Below are 17,865 nucleotides of genomic sequence, written 5' to 3' on the forward strand. Positions count from 1 at the left end.
GTTGCGGTTACAAGCCATCGAGAACTATAATTCAACAGTGTCGTATATTCACGATACAACACATTATGCGGCCCGATGCGATTTAAAATGTTCATTGTCGCCGCCAAGGCAAAATATCGACCCATTTTTATAACACTACACTAACTGTAATCCCACTAATCCTAATTCTATCGCAATTCTGTCAGTTTACAAATATATATGTATATATGTATCATAAATTTAGACCCGTTCAGTCGATGTTAATCCATTTAACTAAAGCCTGAAGTCGTAAAAGGGAACAATCTTCTAATTAAGATGTAGTTAAAACGTAGTTAGGGTAAACCATCAAAGTTGCCTCGAGTGAACGTTGATTGGAGGAGGAAATTTCTAAACTAGGAAATTCCTACGTGAAATACATAGCTCGGGGCTTAATTTTCGGGTGCGCGGTGAAATTTCGTTCGGTCCAGCGAACGAATTTAGTCGTTCTGCGTTGCATCCCTCTCCGCCCGGTTACGAGCGATGGCTCATATCGGAAGTATGTCAAGAATTTAACCGTGGGCCGTTTTCGCTAACAGCTTACGATAATTGCTTTGGTCGGGTTAGCCGCGGTTGCGCCACGAAACGAACCGTATCAAAAGCGGCCTGTTACTCGAATTAGATGATTTTTTGCCCGGGCCCCTATGGCGGCGGCGGCGGCGGTGAGGTCATGATCAAGTGGAGAACGGCGAAAAAGTGGTGGTACATAAGGTTCTGCGCTTCTTCATCGACGTTTCGTGCTCTCTTTTTCTCGTTTCCTCTCCTCTCTCTACCCCCTTAACCGTGGATGAAAACTCTCGATCCATTTCGATGATTTATTACGTGTTCGATACTTCGCGCGTCCATGCATTCTGGTAATTTAATTGCGACCGCTCTTAAGTTGATTAATTTCAGTTTGTTCGAGGTCGCTTTTTAATCCGTCCGGGAGATTGAAGTACCGGAAGGAGAGGGTATTGTGTTGGGAGCATTAAGTGCATGGAAATGTATTAAGTATTTGCACCGTTCGCAAAGAACTGGAGTTCTAGCAATTACTGGCTACGAAAAAGTGAGACATTATACGAACGGTTTATAATTACTTTCCTATCTTGCATCCAATTTAAATATTCGATATCGATATTTCGATCCTCAATACGTATCGATGCGATTCGAATGCGCCGCCGTGACCAGCGCATATCTCCAGCGTGAAACACTGTCGCGTCGTATAAAACGGTGGTTGTTAAAGATCGGCTCGTGTACAATTTCCATGGAGACTTTTCGTACACGTCGACGCGTATAAACGATTGTGCAACGGGGTGAACCACACGAGACCGATGTATCGAGTAACAAGAACCACGCTCCCGCCGGCCACAGTGGCTTTCTAAGCTGCGGATCTTTTTCTCCCGAGATCGAATTGCCGCTGGTCCGCTACCAAGACCGACGGACACACGAGCCCGCCTCGGATTCGTCACGAAAAAAAGAGCCCCTCTGCAACGGTTCTGGCAGACTAACCGGAGATAACGAAATCTCCCCAGGCGGGCGCAGCGTTCGATGGAATTCGAAAAATTCCGCTGAAACGCGGCCATTATCCTTCCCCAGGCGAGCGTTACGCTCGTAGATTGGTTTACGATAACGGTTACATTTTCTTTTCATTCAACTTGGGACGAAATTGCGGACGCAAATTTTACGTTCATACGTACCGTGGATCGTCGTTAATAGGGTGAATTAAGATAGGAATATGCAACTATTTCAGGCTGCAGAGGGGGACAGATGAAAGATGCTCGGGAACTTTTTCCATTTTCTTAGTCATAATAGCAGCAGAGACTGCGGAGATTTAATATAATTGTTGAATGGGAACGCGGGGGTGGAATTCTAATGTCGAACTTAAATTCCGTTTTAAGTGTTTCGTAACTTTGTTCGAAGCATGGTGATCCGGATTCTTTGGAGGGCTCTCGCTTTGTTTCCCCAAACAATCCTCGGTCCTTTGAAATACCCTAACTCGATTTGTGTTCTTCGCTTCTGGTTCCATTTACAACCGCAGAGAATAAGAAGGAATAATGCTGTTACCCGCGTTGGAATAATCGTGGGACATTCCTCAGAGGCATACCAGAGGCTCGGTTTAATAAGAAGAAGATATCCGACGACAAGATGTTTTGCCATTTACGGATACAAGGAATAAACGGTACGATATTATACTTGAGGAAAGAGAAAGAAAAAAAACGATGGTAATTAAAAATTCTTCAGAGGTGTTTAAAGGGCGCGTGGTGACAGGAAGGAGAGAGGTGCTCCAAGACTGGATGGCCGGAAAACTGGATTGAAACGCGGAAATCTGGTAGTCCCATCACGATTTCCATGCACAGTTATCGGATGATCCGTCGACGGACACGGATATTCCGAGCGGAAAGAAATAGGAAGGGAGGCTTAGAAAAAGTGATCTACCATGTGCGACCCGCTACGTAACGCACTAGATCGCGACGCTTGTCTTACAACTGGAGCAAATATATTACATCGCGTGATCAGAGGCACGCATCAGTAGCCTGCGGTACGGTAGACGAAATGCACGTGCTGTGATTTCAGCACTGACACCCGTTATCACGCGAAACAACCAAAATCTGAAGCGATCATCTTTGGAGCACCTAGTTATCTCGGGAAAAAAAATGGGGATCACTGATTCTGATTGTTAAAAAAAAAAGTGTTCTCCGGTGGTTCTGATGAGGAAGAATTTCATTCAAGTATGGTTGAAACTGAGGAATGAGATCGAGAATGAACTGGAAGATTCTGATGGTCGGTTGTTTGGTGACTTTGACGTTGGTGGACGTCTGTGCCGCGAATAATGCCACCTGGGACAAGATCCGCGAGAAGAAAGCGAGGATAGTGAAGAAACTGAAGAAGGATTTCCGGAAGCTGAAGAAACAGGAGGGCGCGATAAAGCTGGTGGGCGGCGAAAATGGTGGACACGAAGGTACAGAGGGTTTTATACTCGGCATTTTCGATTGGCCACCCAATATTGTGACTAAGCTCAAAGCAAAAAATTGTATTTTTGCAACTTTTACATCTGAAAATTTTAGATTCAAATTAGAAATCAATTTTTCATCGTGGAATTTGCAATTTGCGCTTTCTAAAGGAACCGTACTCTCGTTCAGCGATCTTTTTCAGTCGGAATAAAAGCATGTATGTTATTACCAAGCGAATCGTCTCGTAAAAATGGATCTTACGTGAAACGCTGCGATTTTATCAGCCGTTTCTCGTGTAAGTTGTGCAATGACGATTAAAAAGGGGTCAACTCGAGGATGATTTATGTCAACGACTATGTGTCAGCGTAGTGAACGTCACGTAGGCATAGAATCGCGAGCCACGAGATAGGATGGCCACCCGTCGAATTGGACCATAAACCGGGATAGAATCCGTCCCAGACGTTCGCATGTCAATTTTTATTACCCTCCATTGGATATTACTACGTTCCCAACCCTGCCCCATCCTTGATTCTGCTTCGTCGATTTTACTCCCATGTCGAACGTTCTTTCTCCATTTCGCGTAAAAAACGGTTAATCCTCTTGTCAATTTACGTTCCTCCAACGAGTCAAGCAAAGCAATACCCTGACATTGTGCTTTAAGCGATCACAGCTTATCCGTGACTTTTATAATTAAATTCTAGGATTTCAAATTATATTCTAGGATTTCAGATTATACTCTACGCGAAAAGATTTAACTCGCTTTTCTGTATATTATCGAACGTATTGTTTAATTAAAAAAAAAATCTGTAAGAACATATTAATTGAGTTGATTTCAGGATAGTTTTAATTTCACATAAAAAAGAACCACTGCACCTGTTCGTTTCCACAAACTGCACGAGCCAACTAACACACGACGAAATATCAACCGCTTAATCGAACTACTTTCCACGGGACACACCATAAACACCGCCATTAGCAAGGCCTTTAGCGGAGAACCGGTGTACGGGGCGCGTGCAAGCTCATAATTCGATTGGTTACGCAGGAAACGTGGAAATACTTCACGACGGGAAATGGGGCAGTGTGTGCGACGACGAATGGGATTACTTGGAGGCCAATGTGGTTTGCAGGCAATTAGGCTTCGACGGTGCAATTAAACCAACGACGAACGGCCACTTTGGCCAGGCAAGAAGTGAGGATAATATTGTCCGCCCGTACCAGCGAATACTTCAACCCCCGTACGCTATGTGAACGCGGAAATAAATAGGATCGTTCCCGTGGCAAAGAGACAGAACTGGATTACCTGCAATTATTTCCGACCGGTGGAAAAAAAAAAACGCGTCAATTACACGAGGAACGTTTATCCCTCTGTTCTCGAGCGATCCTCTTTACGTTCGCGATGGAAAAATTAATCCTCTGCGGTTCCACGTTGCCGGTTGATTTTTATTACTATTATCATCGTTATTTTCGTCACTTTTTAAGCGCAAGCTTTTCACCTCCTCTTCTCCCGATTAATCGAAATGATTTAAAGATCAGTCGCTTCTGGATTGTACTTGCGCGCAGTTTATTATGGAATTTCGCAGCGAAGCTAAAAGAGTTGAAATAATCCGGTAATCGATAAAGCAATCTAGCGTAAACGCGAGTGCACTCGGTATATCTAGCTTAGACAAAGCGTATCTCTCACCTGTTCCTTTTGATCCAGGTCAAATTGACCCCACCCTAATGGTTACGTAAAAATCGTTGTACCTTTTTAGTCAAGGATGAGAACGAACAGAACATTTTTCCAGTGTCACCAATTCACCACTGAATCCACGGTAATTACTGCAAATTCGTTATGATATTAACGATCCTCTGCCAACAATACTCACTTCCCTAATTTCCAATCTGTCACCACCAGAGTCAAAAGGAATACTCCAACATCCCTATATTTCACGAGATTTCACGGCCGTTTCCGCCGATCGATTTCCACTCCAAACCCCACAGAAAACGATCCCATAACTTCATCCCAGAAAATAGAAGTGGCTCTCTGTTTCGAGATCGATTCATCACATCGTGGCTGGACGAAAAAGCGTCTACCGACCACGGGCGAGCGGCTCTTCTGTCGGTGCGCGCGTGGGACCGCAAAGGGTTGGAGAGATGATGTGCGGGGGGGTTAAAAAGTGGCCAAAAACAAAAAAAAATGGGGGGGGGGAAATACGTTTCAGGAAGATATTGGATGGACAACGTGTACTGCGACGGCAGCGAGGACGAGCTATCGAAATGTCGATTCGACGGATGGGCCACTTCCGACTGCGAGGGCAGCGAGGCGGCTGGGGTAATTTGCGCGCGCGAGCAACAGGGCCAGCAGGAGGACAGGGACACGATAGGGCGGACGAAGCTGAAAAGGAAGCCGGAGAAACGGAGAATCAAGGATGTACATCAGCAGGGAGTGGCGATAAGGCTGGCTGGAGGCCGTGTTCACGGAGAGGGCAGGCTCGAGGTGAAACTGGGGAACTCAGGTATCGCGGAGTATCGATTATTCCCTCTTTGCTGAACTATGGTCTTCATTCGATTGGAACGAATCTTTTGCCTTGGGAAGTTGCCTCGAAATTTTACCAAATTTCGTTTCTATTTACTATGAATTTAGTAGATACCACTATCAGACTGATGTTAGCGGAAAAAGGGATTCGTAAAGTAATTTTGTGTTTAGATTGGGATGCTGTCTAGATAGGAGTGAACAAAAATCCTTTTACAAACTTCGTTGCTTATGTTTATTGAGAAAAAGGTAGAAAAAGCACAAAAAGATGAGAGAAGAATAGGCGAAGCAATTTTATTTCAGATTGGGGTGTTGTATGCGGTGATGGTTGGTCCCTGTTCGAGGCAGCCGTGGTTTGCCGGCAATTGGGCCTAGGTTACGCCTCCAACGCCGTCCAGACGAACTTTTTCGGCGGTCCGAAGATACCTATGGCAATCAGCGGTGTGCAGTGTCATGGAGACGAGAACAGCCTCATCGACTGTCTGCACGACAAGCTCCTCGACTGTCCAGGTAGGTGAAACGCATTCTCCAACGAAATTGCACCGCCTGCTTTCTTAATGAGAAATGCGGTTGGGTTTCTGGTTTTCGTTGAAAAGAAAAAGAACCAGAAGAGATCAAAGAAACAAAAGAAAATATGACGTTACATTCTATAAAAATCTGTATCTCTGAATAATTTGGAAAGAATATACGTAATTATGAACCATCACAGGTCCACTGGAGAACGTGGCGGGTTTGGTCTGCCTTCGAGACATGCCAGACCTCGTATTCGACCATATAGAGCTTATGCGAACGGCTCATCTGGAGGACAGACAACTGTATTGGCTACAATGCGCCATGGAAGAGAATTGCGTCGCTTCGCAAGCCTACAAGATTCAAACGGAATCGGATAATTGGCACCTAGAGACCAGGAGGTTATTGAGATTCACTGCGAGGATTTTGAACGCCGGAACAGCAGACTTCCGGCCGTCAGTGCCGAAACACCTCTGGGAATGGCACATGTGTCACATGTGAGTAATGAGTATAACATTGACCTGCTGACTATTCGTCTAACGTTAATTGCTTGTTCAGAAATGACTTTTATCTTCCTTCTTTTAATGTGAAAGTGGAAATTGAAAGAACTGGTCGACTTCTTTGACTGCGCGAAATGAAATATCAACTGTGGCAAAGTTTAAGAGGTTCGTGACTTTTGGAAAGTACAATGGCGAGAAGTTTGAGTTTGGTACCGTTTCACTGCGTTACTGAGCTCGTTTGGCAATAAGATTCCAAGCAGTTTTGTCCAAACTATTTGAGGGGGCGAGGGAAAAGTAATATCGGCCCAGTTGCGTTCCTAGAAGCTAATTCTTCCCACTCTGTTCTAATTTTGCAAGCTGCTGGTCTAAAATTTCACTGAATTAATTTCGAACCGTAAATCAACGAAACCTAATGTAAATCAATTTGAGACCGACCAACGGGATTATATTGTACATGTAGATAAAACGAGGACGTACAAACTCACCCTATTAGATTCCAAGAAACGGAGAAAGTCCCCGAACCACCTACCCCCTGACAAATTCTATCGTTAAACCATCCCCACTCGCCTAAAATCGGTTCGAGGCACTCGACGTTGTCGAGGCTCATTTTCATCGAGCAGCAGCTACTCGTCTTATCTCCGATCGAGCCTTTCGAAATGTTCAGTCGCTGCGCGGCGATCAAAGTGGCCCGTTCCACGGCCATTAATTCCACATTACGCGTTTGTTAACGACAGGCATTACCACTCGATGGAGGTGTTCGCAACGTTCGACGTGCTGGACCTGAACGGGACCCGGCTCGCCGAGGGGCACAAAGCGTCCTTCTGCCTGGAGGACAATCAATGCCTGCCCGGCGTCGAGGCGAGGTAAACGCAATCAACATGGTCTCGTTAGGCCGTCTAGCGGAACGATTTTTCGTCCCGACGGGTGACACCGTCTAATTGGCGAGCCAATTAAGCTCTGCACGTGCTCCTGCATGATTTTCAGGTACAAATGCGCCAATTACGGTGACCAAGGCATCTCCGTGAACTGCAGCGACATATACAAGCACAACATCGACTGCCAGTGGGTGGATATATCGGAGCTTCGACCGGGGGAATACGTTTTCAAGGTACGCGGCGTAGGGTTGAAGTGCGAAATCGTCGGAACGCTTAGGCTTCCAGCTTTCAGCTAGTAATGCGCGTTGAAACGAAGTGTCTCGAACACCGTAACGAGTGCGCCGCCTCATCCGCAATTAAAGTACATTTTTAGCAATTTTTTTAAATGGAACATGAAAAAATCAATTGTGCCTAAAACGGCAAGAAATTGAGGAGGTTGAACACGTGCGGTTACGTAACGGGATTGTCCATCAGCGTAAATTAACCGACCTAGCTCGATAATGTAACGTCATGCCTCGCTTTTCCAAGCGAATCAAACAGCCCGCGATGTATCTGGTCCATAAAAGGCCAGGCGGGAAGCCGGGCAATCGCGATACCATAGGAGGTAGAGGAACGTGATCGAGCCGATATTTACGTTTCCAGGTCGCTGTGAATCCTGAGTTCAAAGTGGGCGAGATGTCGTTCGAGAATAACGCGGCGATCTGCCGCCTCCTCTACACGGAATCGTTCGCCACGGTGCACAGCTGCGTCATGGGCCGGCCTTGACACAGCCCCTGGTGATAATCACGGGTCCACGAGCACGGGGAAACGGCGAACTCAACGGAACGGGGCGGAACAGGACTTCGTGTTATCGTTGGACGTTAATTAAGATCCTCGTAAACAATAAAGAGAATCTCTCTCGTAACCGTTGTTCTTAATTGCATCGTCTGATTACCTTCGCTACAATGATAGGGCCAACTTTAGAGCAGGAAAGTCTCTTAGGAAACGAGCTAGATGCTTCAACGGGAATGTACGATTATGCATATCACAGGGAGGATTGCGTGATCGGACGCTCCAATCTTTGTTAAAAATGAGACCACAGATCTCTTACTGATCTGCATAACAAATAATACATATACAAATTTTCTATGGGACTTTGAATGATACGAGGATTTGGGTTAGGTAAAGTTAATACTCGGTGTGGCAGAATTGTGTGTTTGGAGAAGAAGAACCTTTACTTAGGATACGAGTCGATTACGCGACGCTGTTGTCTAAGCATACTCGTAAATCAGCGTCTAGATCACACGACCAGCCGAACAGATCCAACTTGAAGATCAGAATCGACCTCTACGAGATTTATGCTAATCTTCCGCTCTTTCTAAACAGAACTACTCGCCCACGCATACACGGGGTGTTAAATAACTGAAACATGAGATTACCACAGACAACGTATGACTCAACAACGAATCGATCCAGCAGGACATCGACTCGGATCACCGGAACTGGGTTACCCCTTTCGGCCGCGAAATCGGCCGCTGTCGCTTTCAATCATCGACGGGGAGGACCATCTCTGGCCCCCGCTGTCTCCACCCCTCTCTTGTCAAGAAACAAGAGACCCCGACTGTCAATTAGACCGTACGTGCGCCGCTTAAATGGCTGCAGACCTCAACGTAACTGAACCTGTAATACGTTTAGCAAGGGGAGGGCCCTAGGTATGGCTTCCGTGGTGGTCACTGGCTGTGTGCAGTGCGCGCCAGCTGCTCCCCAAGGCGCACCCGGTCATGAAACTTCCATAGCCGCCGAAAACAAGTCGCTCAGTCGGCCCCTCGGACTACCACTGGAAACTTTCTGCCGCTGAGAGTCCACTTTGCGTTCGCCCAGGTGGACTTAAAATTCTGTGCCTTGGACCAAGACGGGAGTAACTCTTTCCGGGCCGGAAGCTAACTCAGGGAGGACGGTTGATACCTCGAACGCTCGTCCAGAGCTAAACTCGATTGCCATCGACGACGTTCGCGGATCGAAAAGTTCGATATGTACGACGCGTGTACATTACACTGCCTCTCTTGGTTTCAAGCGCAGAATATTGGTCCGAGATGGTGTGGTGGGATTTGAGGCAACACGCTGGTTGTGGACAATTGTAGAACGTTGATTTCAGTGATCGGAAGTGGAGGAGACAGGTGGGCAGGGGAAGGTTTGGAGTCGAACTGGCGGAGCGGAGTACAGGGGGTGGAAATCGAAAGTGAGAGGATGTTACGTTTCGCTTAAATAGTGTTGGAGGTTACCGAATCGCATTGGATTCCATTAGGTGAGTTTATCTATAGTAGATGAGATTTTAAAGAGAAACGCATTAAAAAGTCTACGAGTAGATAAAGCTAGGAGGATAAAACGAGATAGGGGAGCAGCCATAATGGATTTCTGATAAGGGGTCCGTTCAATGTTGATTCATACTGATTCAACGGTGGTTATAAAACACTACTACTAAACTATCCCAATCATTAATTACAAGTACAGCTGTTACAAAATCTCACTGAAGTATCCAATTAGTAACGTATCATCCTGATTTCAGACATGAATGAATCTCTGCACACAACTTGGGACTGGAAAAAATTGGGAGGGAAATAAAAAGGGCAGCAATTAAACCAAACTCCATAGACCAGAAAAAGGGACAACCGTAACACTGTCCCAGGGCGATAAGAAATCTAATCGATAATGCTTTATCGGCTCGAAAAGTGTAACCAACGAACAAGTCACCCGCAACTTATCTCACTGAAACAGAGGAAAAAACAGTGGATCGCCCAACGGAGCATAAGCAAAGAGACGGGTGAAAAAAAGTCTGGACCCTAGAAGAAATCACCGTGTTCGATAGTTGGAGCGAAATGCTGGCGACCAGTATCGTAGAGGGACGTGTTCCACGGCGATTGTTATCCCTGGAGTGGCGCTTGTCACGCGATATGACGGATCCAATTCACGAAGGGGTCCAATCGCTATAAGTAACGCGTGCTGCGTGTCACGCCATCGTTCTCAACGAGGATCCACCTGCCCTGTGGTCTCGGAAACCCGCTCGAGGAGTCGAAACGATATCATGAGTGGAACAACTGTGTGAACGCGAAAAAAGGAACGGAACTACACGGTGATCGCGAAACGTTACCGATCAACGATGGCGTTTGTCCTTACATCGAAAGAGCGGGACTTTTTATTTCACCCTTTAAATAAGCTATCGATTAAATAGGCGATGACGAGGACGTGTTCCTCTTGGGGACTTTGTTTCAACGATGAATGCTTTGTTTTAGAATATTTCTTTAGGGGATACGAATGATTGGGTGATTTAGGTTGGGCCTTGTTTGAGAAACATGTGGAAATTCCTGATTACTTTTGTGAGTTTCCTTTGGGCGACTATGGGGATGGAGGATCAGAGTACCTGTCCAAAAAGTAAGAGCCTGTTTGAGATTCCTGGTGACTCTGTTCTATCTGGTAAGAGAATATTTGTTTGCTGGTAGCATTCTGCAGTTAACAGGACATGGGAATTTGTTGATGGTTTGTGCAGTGTTCTTGGATATCAAGCATGGACCTTACTGCAACGTTACGAGTAGGAATGGGATGCAGGAAGTGTTCACCGCGTTGTACGTGGTGCACGCTTTGAACAAGTACGAATTCGTTTCTGGACACCCAATGGGTGAGTCACCCCAAGTTTAATTAACACTTGATCCTAAAAAAAATTCTACAATAATTCGAACTGAAATTCAGGCTTGAAGGTCTTCGACACCTGCCACGATGAGATGACAGTGTACAAGCAGGCGTTACAAACAGTCGTGGATTCCGATTGTAGCAACTATTACGAAGTAGGGATACTGTTACCATCGGAATACGCCACGGTCCTGGAGCCACTTCGCAATTACAGCGTGTTACCGATCAGCACGTACCACGAGCAGAATTTGACGAGGCCCTTGATCAATCTAATGGTGCACTACCTGAGCACCAGGTTCGAGACGATCGATCTATTACTGGTTACCCATGACTTTCCCTTGAATTTGTTTCTGGACACCGCGAAAGAGGCAGGGATTTGCGTGAAAAATTATGGCGATACTCTGGAACTGGAGGAAGGTGAGACGGAAGCTGTGATCGCTGTGATTGGATTTAGAAACGACGTTCGACAATGGATCGAGAGGGGAGAGAAATTGCAGGGACCCAGAAAAACATGGATCGTCACGACGCTGGATGGATCAAATGTAGATGGTGAGGACATTGACTTCAGTTTTTTCGAAAATATAAATAAAAATTCTAAACTTCATTTTCCAGACTTAATTCCTCCTGGCTCGTATGTGGTGCGTACTTCGCCCTTCAACTTGGAGCAGCTCCAAAAAATCTCAACGCCGGACGGGTTCCTGGAAGCTGCGAGCGGCCCAATAATTCACTCGCCACATCTACTCGGGATCGGTAAGGCGATCGTCGAGCTGGCTCAATCGCTGCAAGACATTCGGAAACGTAACTGTCCCCGGGAGATCGAGGGGTCGTGCACGATGCCGCGGTTCAATCCGCACGTGAAACAGGATATGCGAAACGCGGACGTGTACAACGCCCTCCGCATACTGCCGAAATCGCACTCCATCAGGTATATCGTGACGATGAGGAGCCAGCAAGAGCTGGTCGACATCGCCGCGTACAGGGTCGAGCCAGCGAACTCCAAGTTCAGAGTGACGCCGGAATCAAGGATGCCCAAGATGCCCAGGCTCTGCCTGAAGAGGCACACGAAGAACTGCGAGGACTGCGTGAACTTCAAGAAGACATTCAGTTCGCACGGTGTGAGCAAAGGTTCGTTCCTCGACGATCTTTGCTTTTTTCATAATTACCCCTCAAGAGGGGTAAGAAATTCAAGTACATAATTCGAAAGGTTCCCAGTTACGCAGAAACAATGATACTCAGGGCACAATGGGCCACCTAACGTTGCTTGCAGATACACTCGACAAGGGTTTATTAAAGCCGGGCAACTGGATACCAATTTTCCTGACAGTGGTTGTGTGCGGCACGTTCGCCTGCGGCGTGATTGCCGTCTTCATTATCTACCGCTTCATCGTCGAGGACGTTCTCGATGGGAATCCGGCGCTAACGATCGTCCTGATACTGGCCAACGTGTTCACCCTGCAAACGGTCCTACCGTTTTGCATCAACGACAACTATCTGGACGCTAAACAGCTCAACTCCAGGAAAATCCTCGTAACCACCCTAGCCTTCGGACTGGAATTTTCCGTAATGCTGTCCAGGGCGTTCTTCTTGGTGTTCTCCAAGGGTGGCGTGTTCACGACACACATTAACGGATATCTCCAAAGCCTGATGGTGTTCTTTATGTTCTGCGTGCAACTGGCGATATCCGTTATGTTCTTCGTTCTCAGCACTGATGACCCGGCTGTAGTCGTCAGAAGCTTACTTTTCATCGCTCTTCTGGGTACATTATGTTGGTCCTTTTTCTCTCTTTATTGGCAGTGGAGAATTGTTAACTCCTTCGGAATCTTTTTCTTCCTTTATACTTTCCTTAACTGCCTTTTTTTTATCATTTCGCTAAGACATCCTATTTACCCTTCTCCCAACGTCCATTCGTCTTTCTTACCATTCCACTGGAACATCTTTCCCACCCTTTTGTTACCTATGTAGCAGCCCGTGAAATGACTACAATCCATCGTGAAAAGGAAGGGGAAAAAAGCCACCCTGTCTACTCGATGCATCATTCACGATAAAACTACTTATTTACCATCCCTTTTGTAGCTCATAATTTCCACAGTACGCCCCTACTAAAGTGTACCCCGTAAAACTCGTTGAACGTAACTGACGATACAAAATCCATCAATAAAAATCGTTCCAGGGTACGACATTTCTCTGCTGGTAGCCCTGTTCGTCGTCGGGTTCTTCATCTCCCAACTGCCGCGTAATTATCGCGAGGGAAAATGTTTCTTCGGCACATCCATTGGCCTGCTGATCGTCTGGGCCATCTGGCTCACCTGTTTCATCCTCATGGAGCCAGAGTACCGTGACACGGTCGTGTGCTTCGGGATCATCTCCACGGCTTACTTGATCATCGTCGGAGTGCTAATTCCGAGGACTTATTACATGGTCAAGCACTTGGCCAGGGGAAAGGAGTTCGGACAGAGATTCGGATCGACCGATTTGGTGTCCGAGCCGAGGATCAATACTATCACCAGACAGGTCAGAACGATGCGTTTACTTAGACCTACTTGGAGTACCCTCGTTTCGAATCGCAAAATAACTGGTTAGAATGGGAAAGCCACACGATGAACATTTTATCTGCACAGACTCGCCCATTTTACGATTACGTGCACTCTGGCGCCGGAAGTGTGACGAATTTACAGGTGACGTCCACGTTACCAAATTATTACGGCAGCTCCAGCCCCGGTCAGAAGTACATGGGTCAAGGCAGAGGTTATTTCGTGGATACGCGAAGAACACCTGGTTACAACAATTACGGATACCATTCGGAGATGCGAGAAGTGAATAACTCTTACACAATACCGCAAGTCTGCATCGAGGATGCGGACGTGAGATTTTTTCTATTTTTGTAGACATTTTTTCCACCGTTTTCTACTTAAGCTAGTAGGGTGCAAAATTTCGTTTTTCTATTTTTCCCAATTGTTCTAATTCCGTAATTGAAATTGAAATTCCGAAAATGGAGCGAGTAATTTGAGAAGAGATTAACATGATTAAAATCGGGTAAACGTGTAACGATGTCACAGTCGAACAACTTCGTTAAGAATTAAGGAGATTACCTTTGCAGTTAAGGATGAGCCCCGCAGAGGACACCGCGAGTACGACGTACGCGCGACCAAAGTGTCGCCGGAAGCGGAGGTCCAAGGAAGACAAAGAGTGCATCGAGACCGACGTGTGCGTCGAAAGTAACGTTTCCGCCGGCCACAGATCGAACGACGAGATTTATCCAGCGCGACCAAGCAGTCCAAGACCGACCGAAACCGAGGCGACGATCCGCGAAGAAGAGAACGACGACTCCACTAGAATTACGAGGTTTTAATACGCCTGACACGTATACTGGCCCGGTAATCACGTTGTAGAGAGAATGTCGTACGAACGATCGTACTTCGGATGAAATAAACGAAACCATTGCAGACAGACTGATTTTATTGGGTGTTTTATTCGATTTGACGCGCTGCGAAATATTGTACAAAATAACGAATAAACTGTGGACACTTTCGCATTTACGAGGGACGCGGAAAAAATATATGGAGTGTGTGCAATAAATTGCAAAAAATTTTCTGATACTTCTCCCTTTCTCAACAATAACGTAATCGACACAAATTTCCAATAACTGTTTGAAAGCACTCGATCGAGTTTCACGGTGAAATGGATGCCGCTCTGTCGGGCCATTATCGTCGTAATTAAAGTACAGAACGAGGCGAGAACGAGCTGGCTACCCTTTTGAGCGTGAAAAGGAGCCACGCTATGCAAGAGAAGCAATTTCGCGTGGTTACCTGCCGAAATTGCGTTATGGTCGATCGTAATTCCGCAATCGGGGCACAGGTGTACGTGCCGGAGGAATATCGATGACAGTGCCGTAACCGGAAACCAGAGTTGCGAAGCGGACGCTAGCCGCAGCCCGCGATGGATCGCGAGGCCACTCGAAACTGAATAAATTACCGGATAATTTATGGAATAAACTAATTTTCGGTTATCCACTACCCTCGGACATTAAATAATAACTTTTATAATTGAGACGCCTAACAAGTTCGCCTTTAATGATAGAAAATGTGAGAAGTTGACAATTTTCAAAAAATCTAAGCTTTCAGAAGTCCAAGATTATTAAAATTTACAGACCACTTAACTATAATATCCAGAAAAAGGAATGAAATAACAGGTCAACCAAATTTCCAAGTGACAAGCATGTAGTCGAAGTCTCTTTACCAGACGCAGCATCCCCCGTATGATAGGGGATGCGTCGCGCTTTAGTTCCGCGCCATGTGTCCATCGCGTGAAAAATAATGAAAAACCCGGTGGCTGGCCTGGCTCGATAAGCGGTCGTAACGACTGTAAATCGAAAAGTGCACCGGCTCGTGAAAGTCGCCGGGGGGGCCCGACGAAGTCGTTGCGCTGGGGCTCGCGTTTTCTGAAAAAGCTTCTGCGCAAGGACGCGACCAGGATGGCTATAAAAGCCCGTTCGGTACTGGTTCGCTTTCCAGTCACGTATAGAGCCCAGTTTCTAGTATCGAAAGAGGGAATTTGAGGAGCCACCTCGAATCGACAAACTCTCCTGCTCACCCTCCCCCGATGGGCTGCGCGATCTCGCGCGAAGGGGAAGACATTTATCGATCGATGGACGAGGCAAAGTATGATGGAAGAGTCGATTAGTTCGAGGCTATGTCCTTGGACCCATCGAGTGAACGAAATCTAGTGCCGCAAAGGGTCGACTTTACCGAGAAGTCGGATTAACGTTGGGGATAACGATGGTGGATGCTGGGAGGGACTCCAGAGCCATCGTCGTCACTGTGGTCTACTTGAGCCTCTTTCTGGACAACGTGTTACTCACAGTTGTTGGTAAATGATGATGATCGACTGAGACTGATGATTAAATGCAGGGATGGAGATAAGGGAGTAGATTTCTCGTGATAGTACTGGGGGATGCCGTTTTTTTTTTAAATAAAAATAACATTCATTTGAAGTGAGATCGGTCTCACGTAAGGACGCGACGATTGAGAAGATAATGTTTCAGTGCCGATTATTCCTGATTATCTGTGCACCCTGGATGGAAACTCAACGACGAACGATAAAGAGGACGAAAACGGCCGAGTAGGATTATTACTGAGTTCGAAGGCACTGGTACAATTAATACTGAATCCAGCGGTGGGCACTTTTACCGGTACCATAGGTTACACCAAGCCATTATTCGTTGGAAACCTGAGTCTCCTACTGGCGGCGATGCGTAAGCTCGTTTTCCTTTTCGAATTACTTGAATCGGAAAAAAGTTCCGTAAGCTTCTCTCAGAATTGAAATTATAAAAAGACGAATGTAAAGAATTTTCTTCTATGAAAACTTTCCATCGTACCACGGACGCTTCACAATGGCGCCAGCCCTATTCGATCTTACAAAAGTTCAAGATACAAAAGGAGCACGAACAAAGAAATCTTCTGAATACGACGACTATTACAGTGTTCGCGTTTGGGCAAACTTACGAAGTGCTGTTCCTGGCTCGAAGCGTCCAGGGCATTTCCTCAGCGTGCATCGGCGTTTCCGGTATGTCGCTGGTTGCATCCCAGTACCCGGAAGAGGACAAGAGGTCGAAGATCATGGGTTTCGTCCTTGGGAGCATTGCACTAGGTGTCCTCGTCGGATACCCTATTGGATCTGTCCTATACGATCTCGAAGGGAAAATGGCACCCTTTCTCTTGGTTTCTTGTTTCATCGTCATCACCATAGGCACGAATATACGTTATAAAAAAAATCTCTTCTCATCTTCCTTGGCTCTAATCAAACAATAATTTTTCCTCAGGCCTGCAGACTTTTACGTTGGACGTCGAAATGGAAGTTCAGGTAAGCATAATAGTATAAAATAATATTTTCTTCCATAGATATATTGCGCCCAGTGACGGAATAATTTCCAGTCCAGCGAACGTGTGACGTCTTGGGCGCATCTCTTGTCAGATCCGCATATACTAATTATTTTTGGAGCTATATGGTGTTCGACGTCACCCATGGCTATCTTGGAACCCTGCTTACCGATCTGGTTACGAACGCACATAAAGCCTAAGGTTCGAGACCTTATTTCGTAGCAGAAAACAAGAGCCAATTTCGAAACTCAATTCTGTCCATCAAGAAACGAATTATTTATTTCCAGAAATGGCAATTAGGAACAGTGTTCATCCCAGATAGCGTGGGCTATTTAGTTGGGACCAATTTCTTCGGCATGATAGCTTATCACTACGGACGAAGTAAAATCGCCGTCCTAGCCATGTTCTTGGTCGGCGTGAGCGCCATTTTGATACCATCGGCTAGGACAATGTCGCAACTGATTGTTCCACATTTGGGTATGGGTCTCGGTATTGGCGTGGCAGACGCAGCTCTGGTGCCATTGTTGGCCAGTTTGGTAGACCAAAACGGTGACTATGGACCGGTCTATTCGATCCAACAAGTGGCTGTTAGTTTAGCCTACTCTCTTGGTAAGTCGACTATTACTTAACTTTCGTATATAAAAATCGAGAAAGAATCTTTAACACAATATTCCATGATGCTCTTGAACGTTCCAACAACGCTTATAAATTTTGTACGATATTAATACTTGTTGAACAACTTCCGTGCGACAAATATTTGTTCAAGGGCCCATTGTGGGAGGCGAAATGGTGAAGACGATTGGCTTCCAATGGGTAATGCGAATCGTTGGCCTAATCAACCTCGGCTACTGTCCCTTACTAATATACCTCACCTTGGAAAGGAGAAAATTACTGACACAGCAGGATGAAAAGAGGGATTACGAGACCTTTCAGAAATCGGTGGCGAGATACGAACGGTTTCGAGACTCCGACGAAGACCTCTAA

General features: G+C 46.1%; 3 protein-coding genes across 6 annotated transcripts; all 3 read left to right on the top strand.

Moving 5' to 3' along the window:
* Positions 1-2,429: 2,429 nt before the first annotated feature.
* On the top strand, positions 2,430-8,246 carry LOC143428640 (lysyl oxidase homolog 2B). Of its 2 annotated transcripts, XM_076903679.1 has the most exons (8): positions 2,439-2,953; positions 3,988-4,134; positions 5,147-5,440; positions 5,761-5,967; positions 6,167-6,464; positions 7,202-7,330; positions 7,452-7,575; positions 7,985-8,246. In XM_076903679.1, the coding sequence occupies exons 1-8, from the start codon at positions 2,743-2,745 to the stop codon at positions 8,105-8,107; spliced, it is 1,533 nt and encodes a 510-aa protein (XP_076759794.1). In that variant the 5' UTR covers positions 2,439-2,742; the 3' UTR covers positions 8,108-8,246. The 2 variants fall into 2 exon arrangements, with proteins under 2 accessions (XP_076759795.1, XP_076759794.1); XM_076903680.1 differs by lacking the exon at positions 3,988-4,134 and having other exon boundaries at positions 2,430-2,953.
* An 809-nt stretch (positions 8,247-9,055) lies between these two features.
* Boss (G protein coupled receptor bride of sevenless) lies at positions 9,056-14,531 on the top strand. Of its 3 annotated transcripts, none has more exons than XM_076902998.1 (10): positions 9,056-9,202; positions 9,463-9,626; positions 9,888-10,792; positions 10,866-10,994; positions 11,066-11,554; positions 11,618-12,130; positions 12,273-12,761; positions 13,176-13,516; positions 13,624-13,866; positions 14,103-14,531. In XM_076902998.1, the coding sequence occupies exons 3-10, from the start codon at positions 10,672-10,674 to the stop codon at positions 14,352-14,354; spliced, it is 2,577 nt and encodes an 858-aa protein (XP_076759113.1). In that variant the 5' UTR covers positions 9,056-9,202; positions 9,463-9,626; positions 9,888-10,671; the 3' UTR covers positions 14,355-14,531. The 3 variants fall into 3 exon arrangements, with proteins under 3 accessions (XP_076759113.1, XP_076759114.1, XP_076759115.1); XM_076902999.1 differs by having other exon boundaries at positions 9,064-9,202; positions 9,477-9,626; XM_076903000.1 differs by lacking the exon at positions 9,056-9,202 and having other exon boundaries at positions 9,477-9,626; positions 13,624-13,818.
* Positions 14,532-15,409: 878 nt separating this feature from the next.
* LOC143428083 (synaptic vesicular amine transporter) lies at positions 15,410-17,865 on the top strand. Its single transcript, XM_076902701.1, has 7 exons — positions 15,410-15,871; positions 16,047-16,256; positions 16,484-16,750; positions 16,824-16,864; positions 16,936-17,082; positions 17,169-17,490; positions 17,648-17,865. The coding sequence occupies exons 1-7, from the start codon at positions 15,781-15,783 to the stop codon at positions 17,863-17,865; spliced, it is 1,296 nt and encodes a 431-aa protein (XP_076758816.1). The 5' UTR covers positions 15,410-15,780.

This window comes from Xylocopa sonorina, chromosome 10 (assembly GCF_050948175.1).
Source record: "Xylocopa sonorina isolate GNS202 chromosome 10, iyXylSono1_principal, whole genome shotgun sequence".
Classification (NCBI taxonomy): domain Eukaryota; kingdom Metazoa; phylum Arthropoda; class Insecta; order Hymenoptera; family Apidae; genus Xylocopa; species Xylocopa sonorina.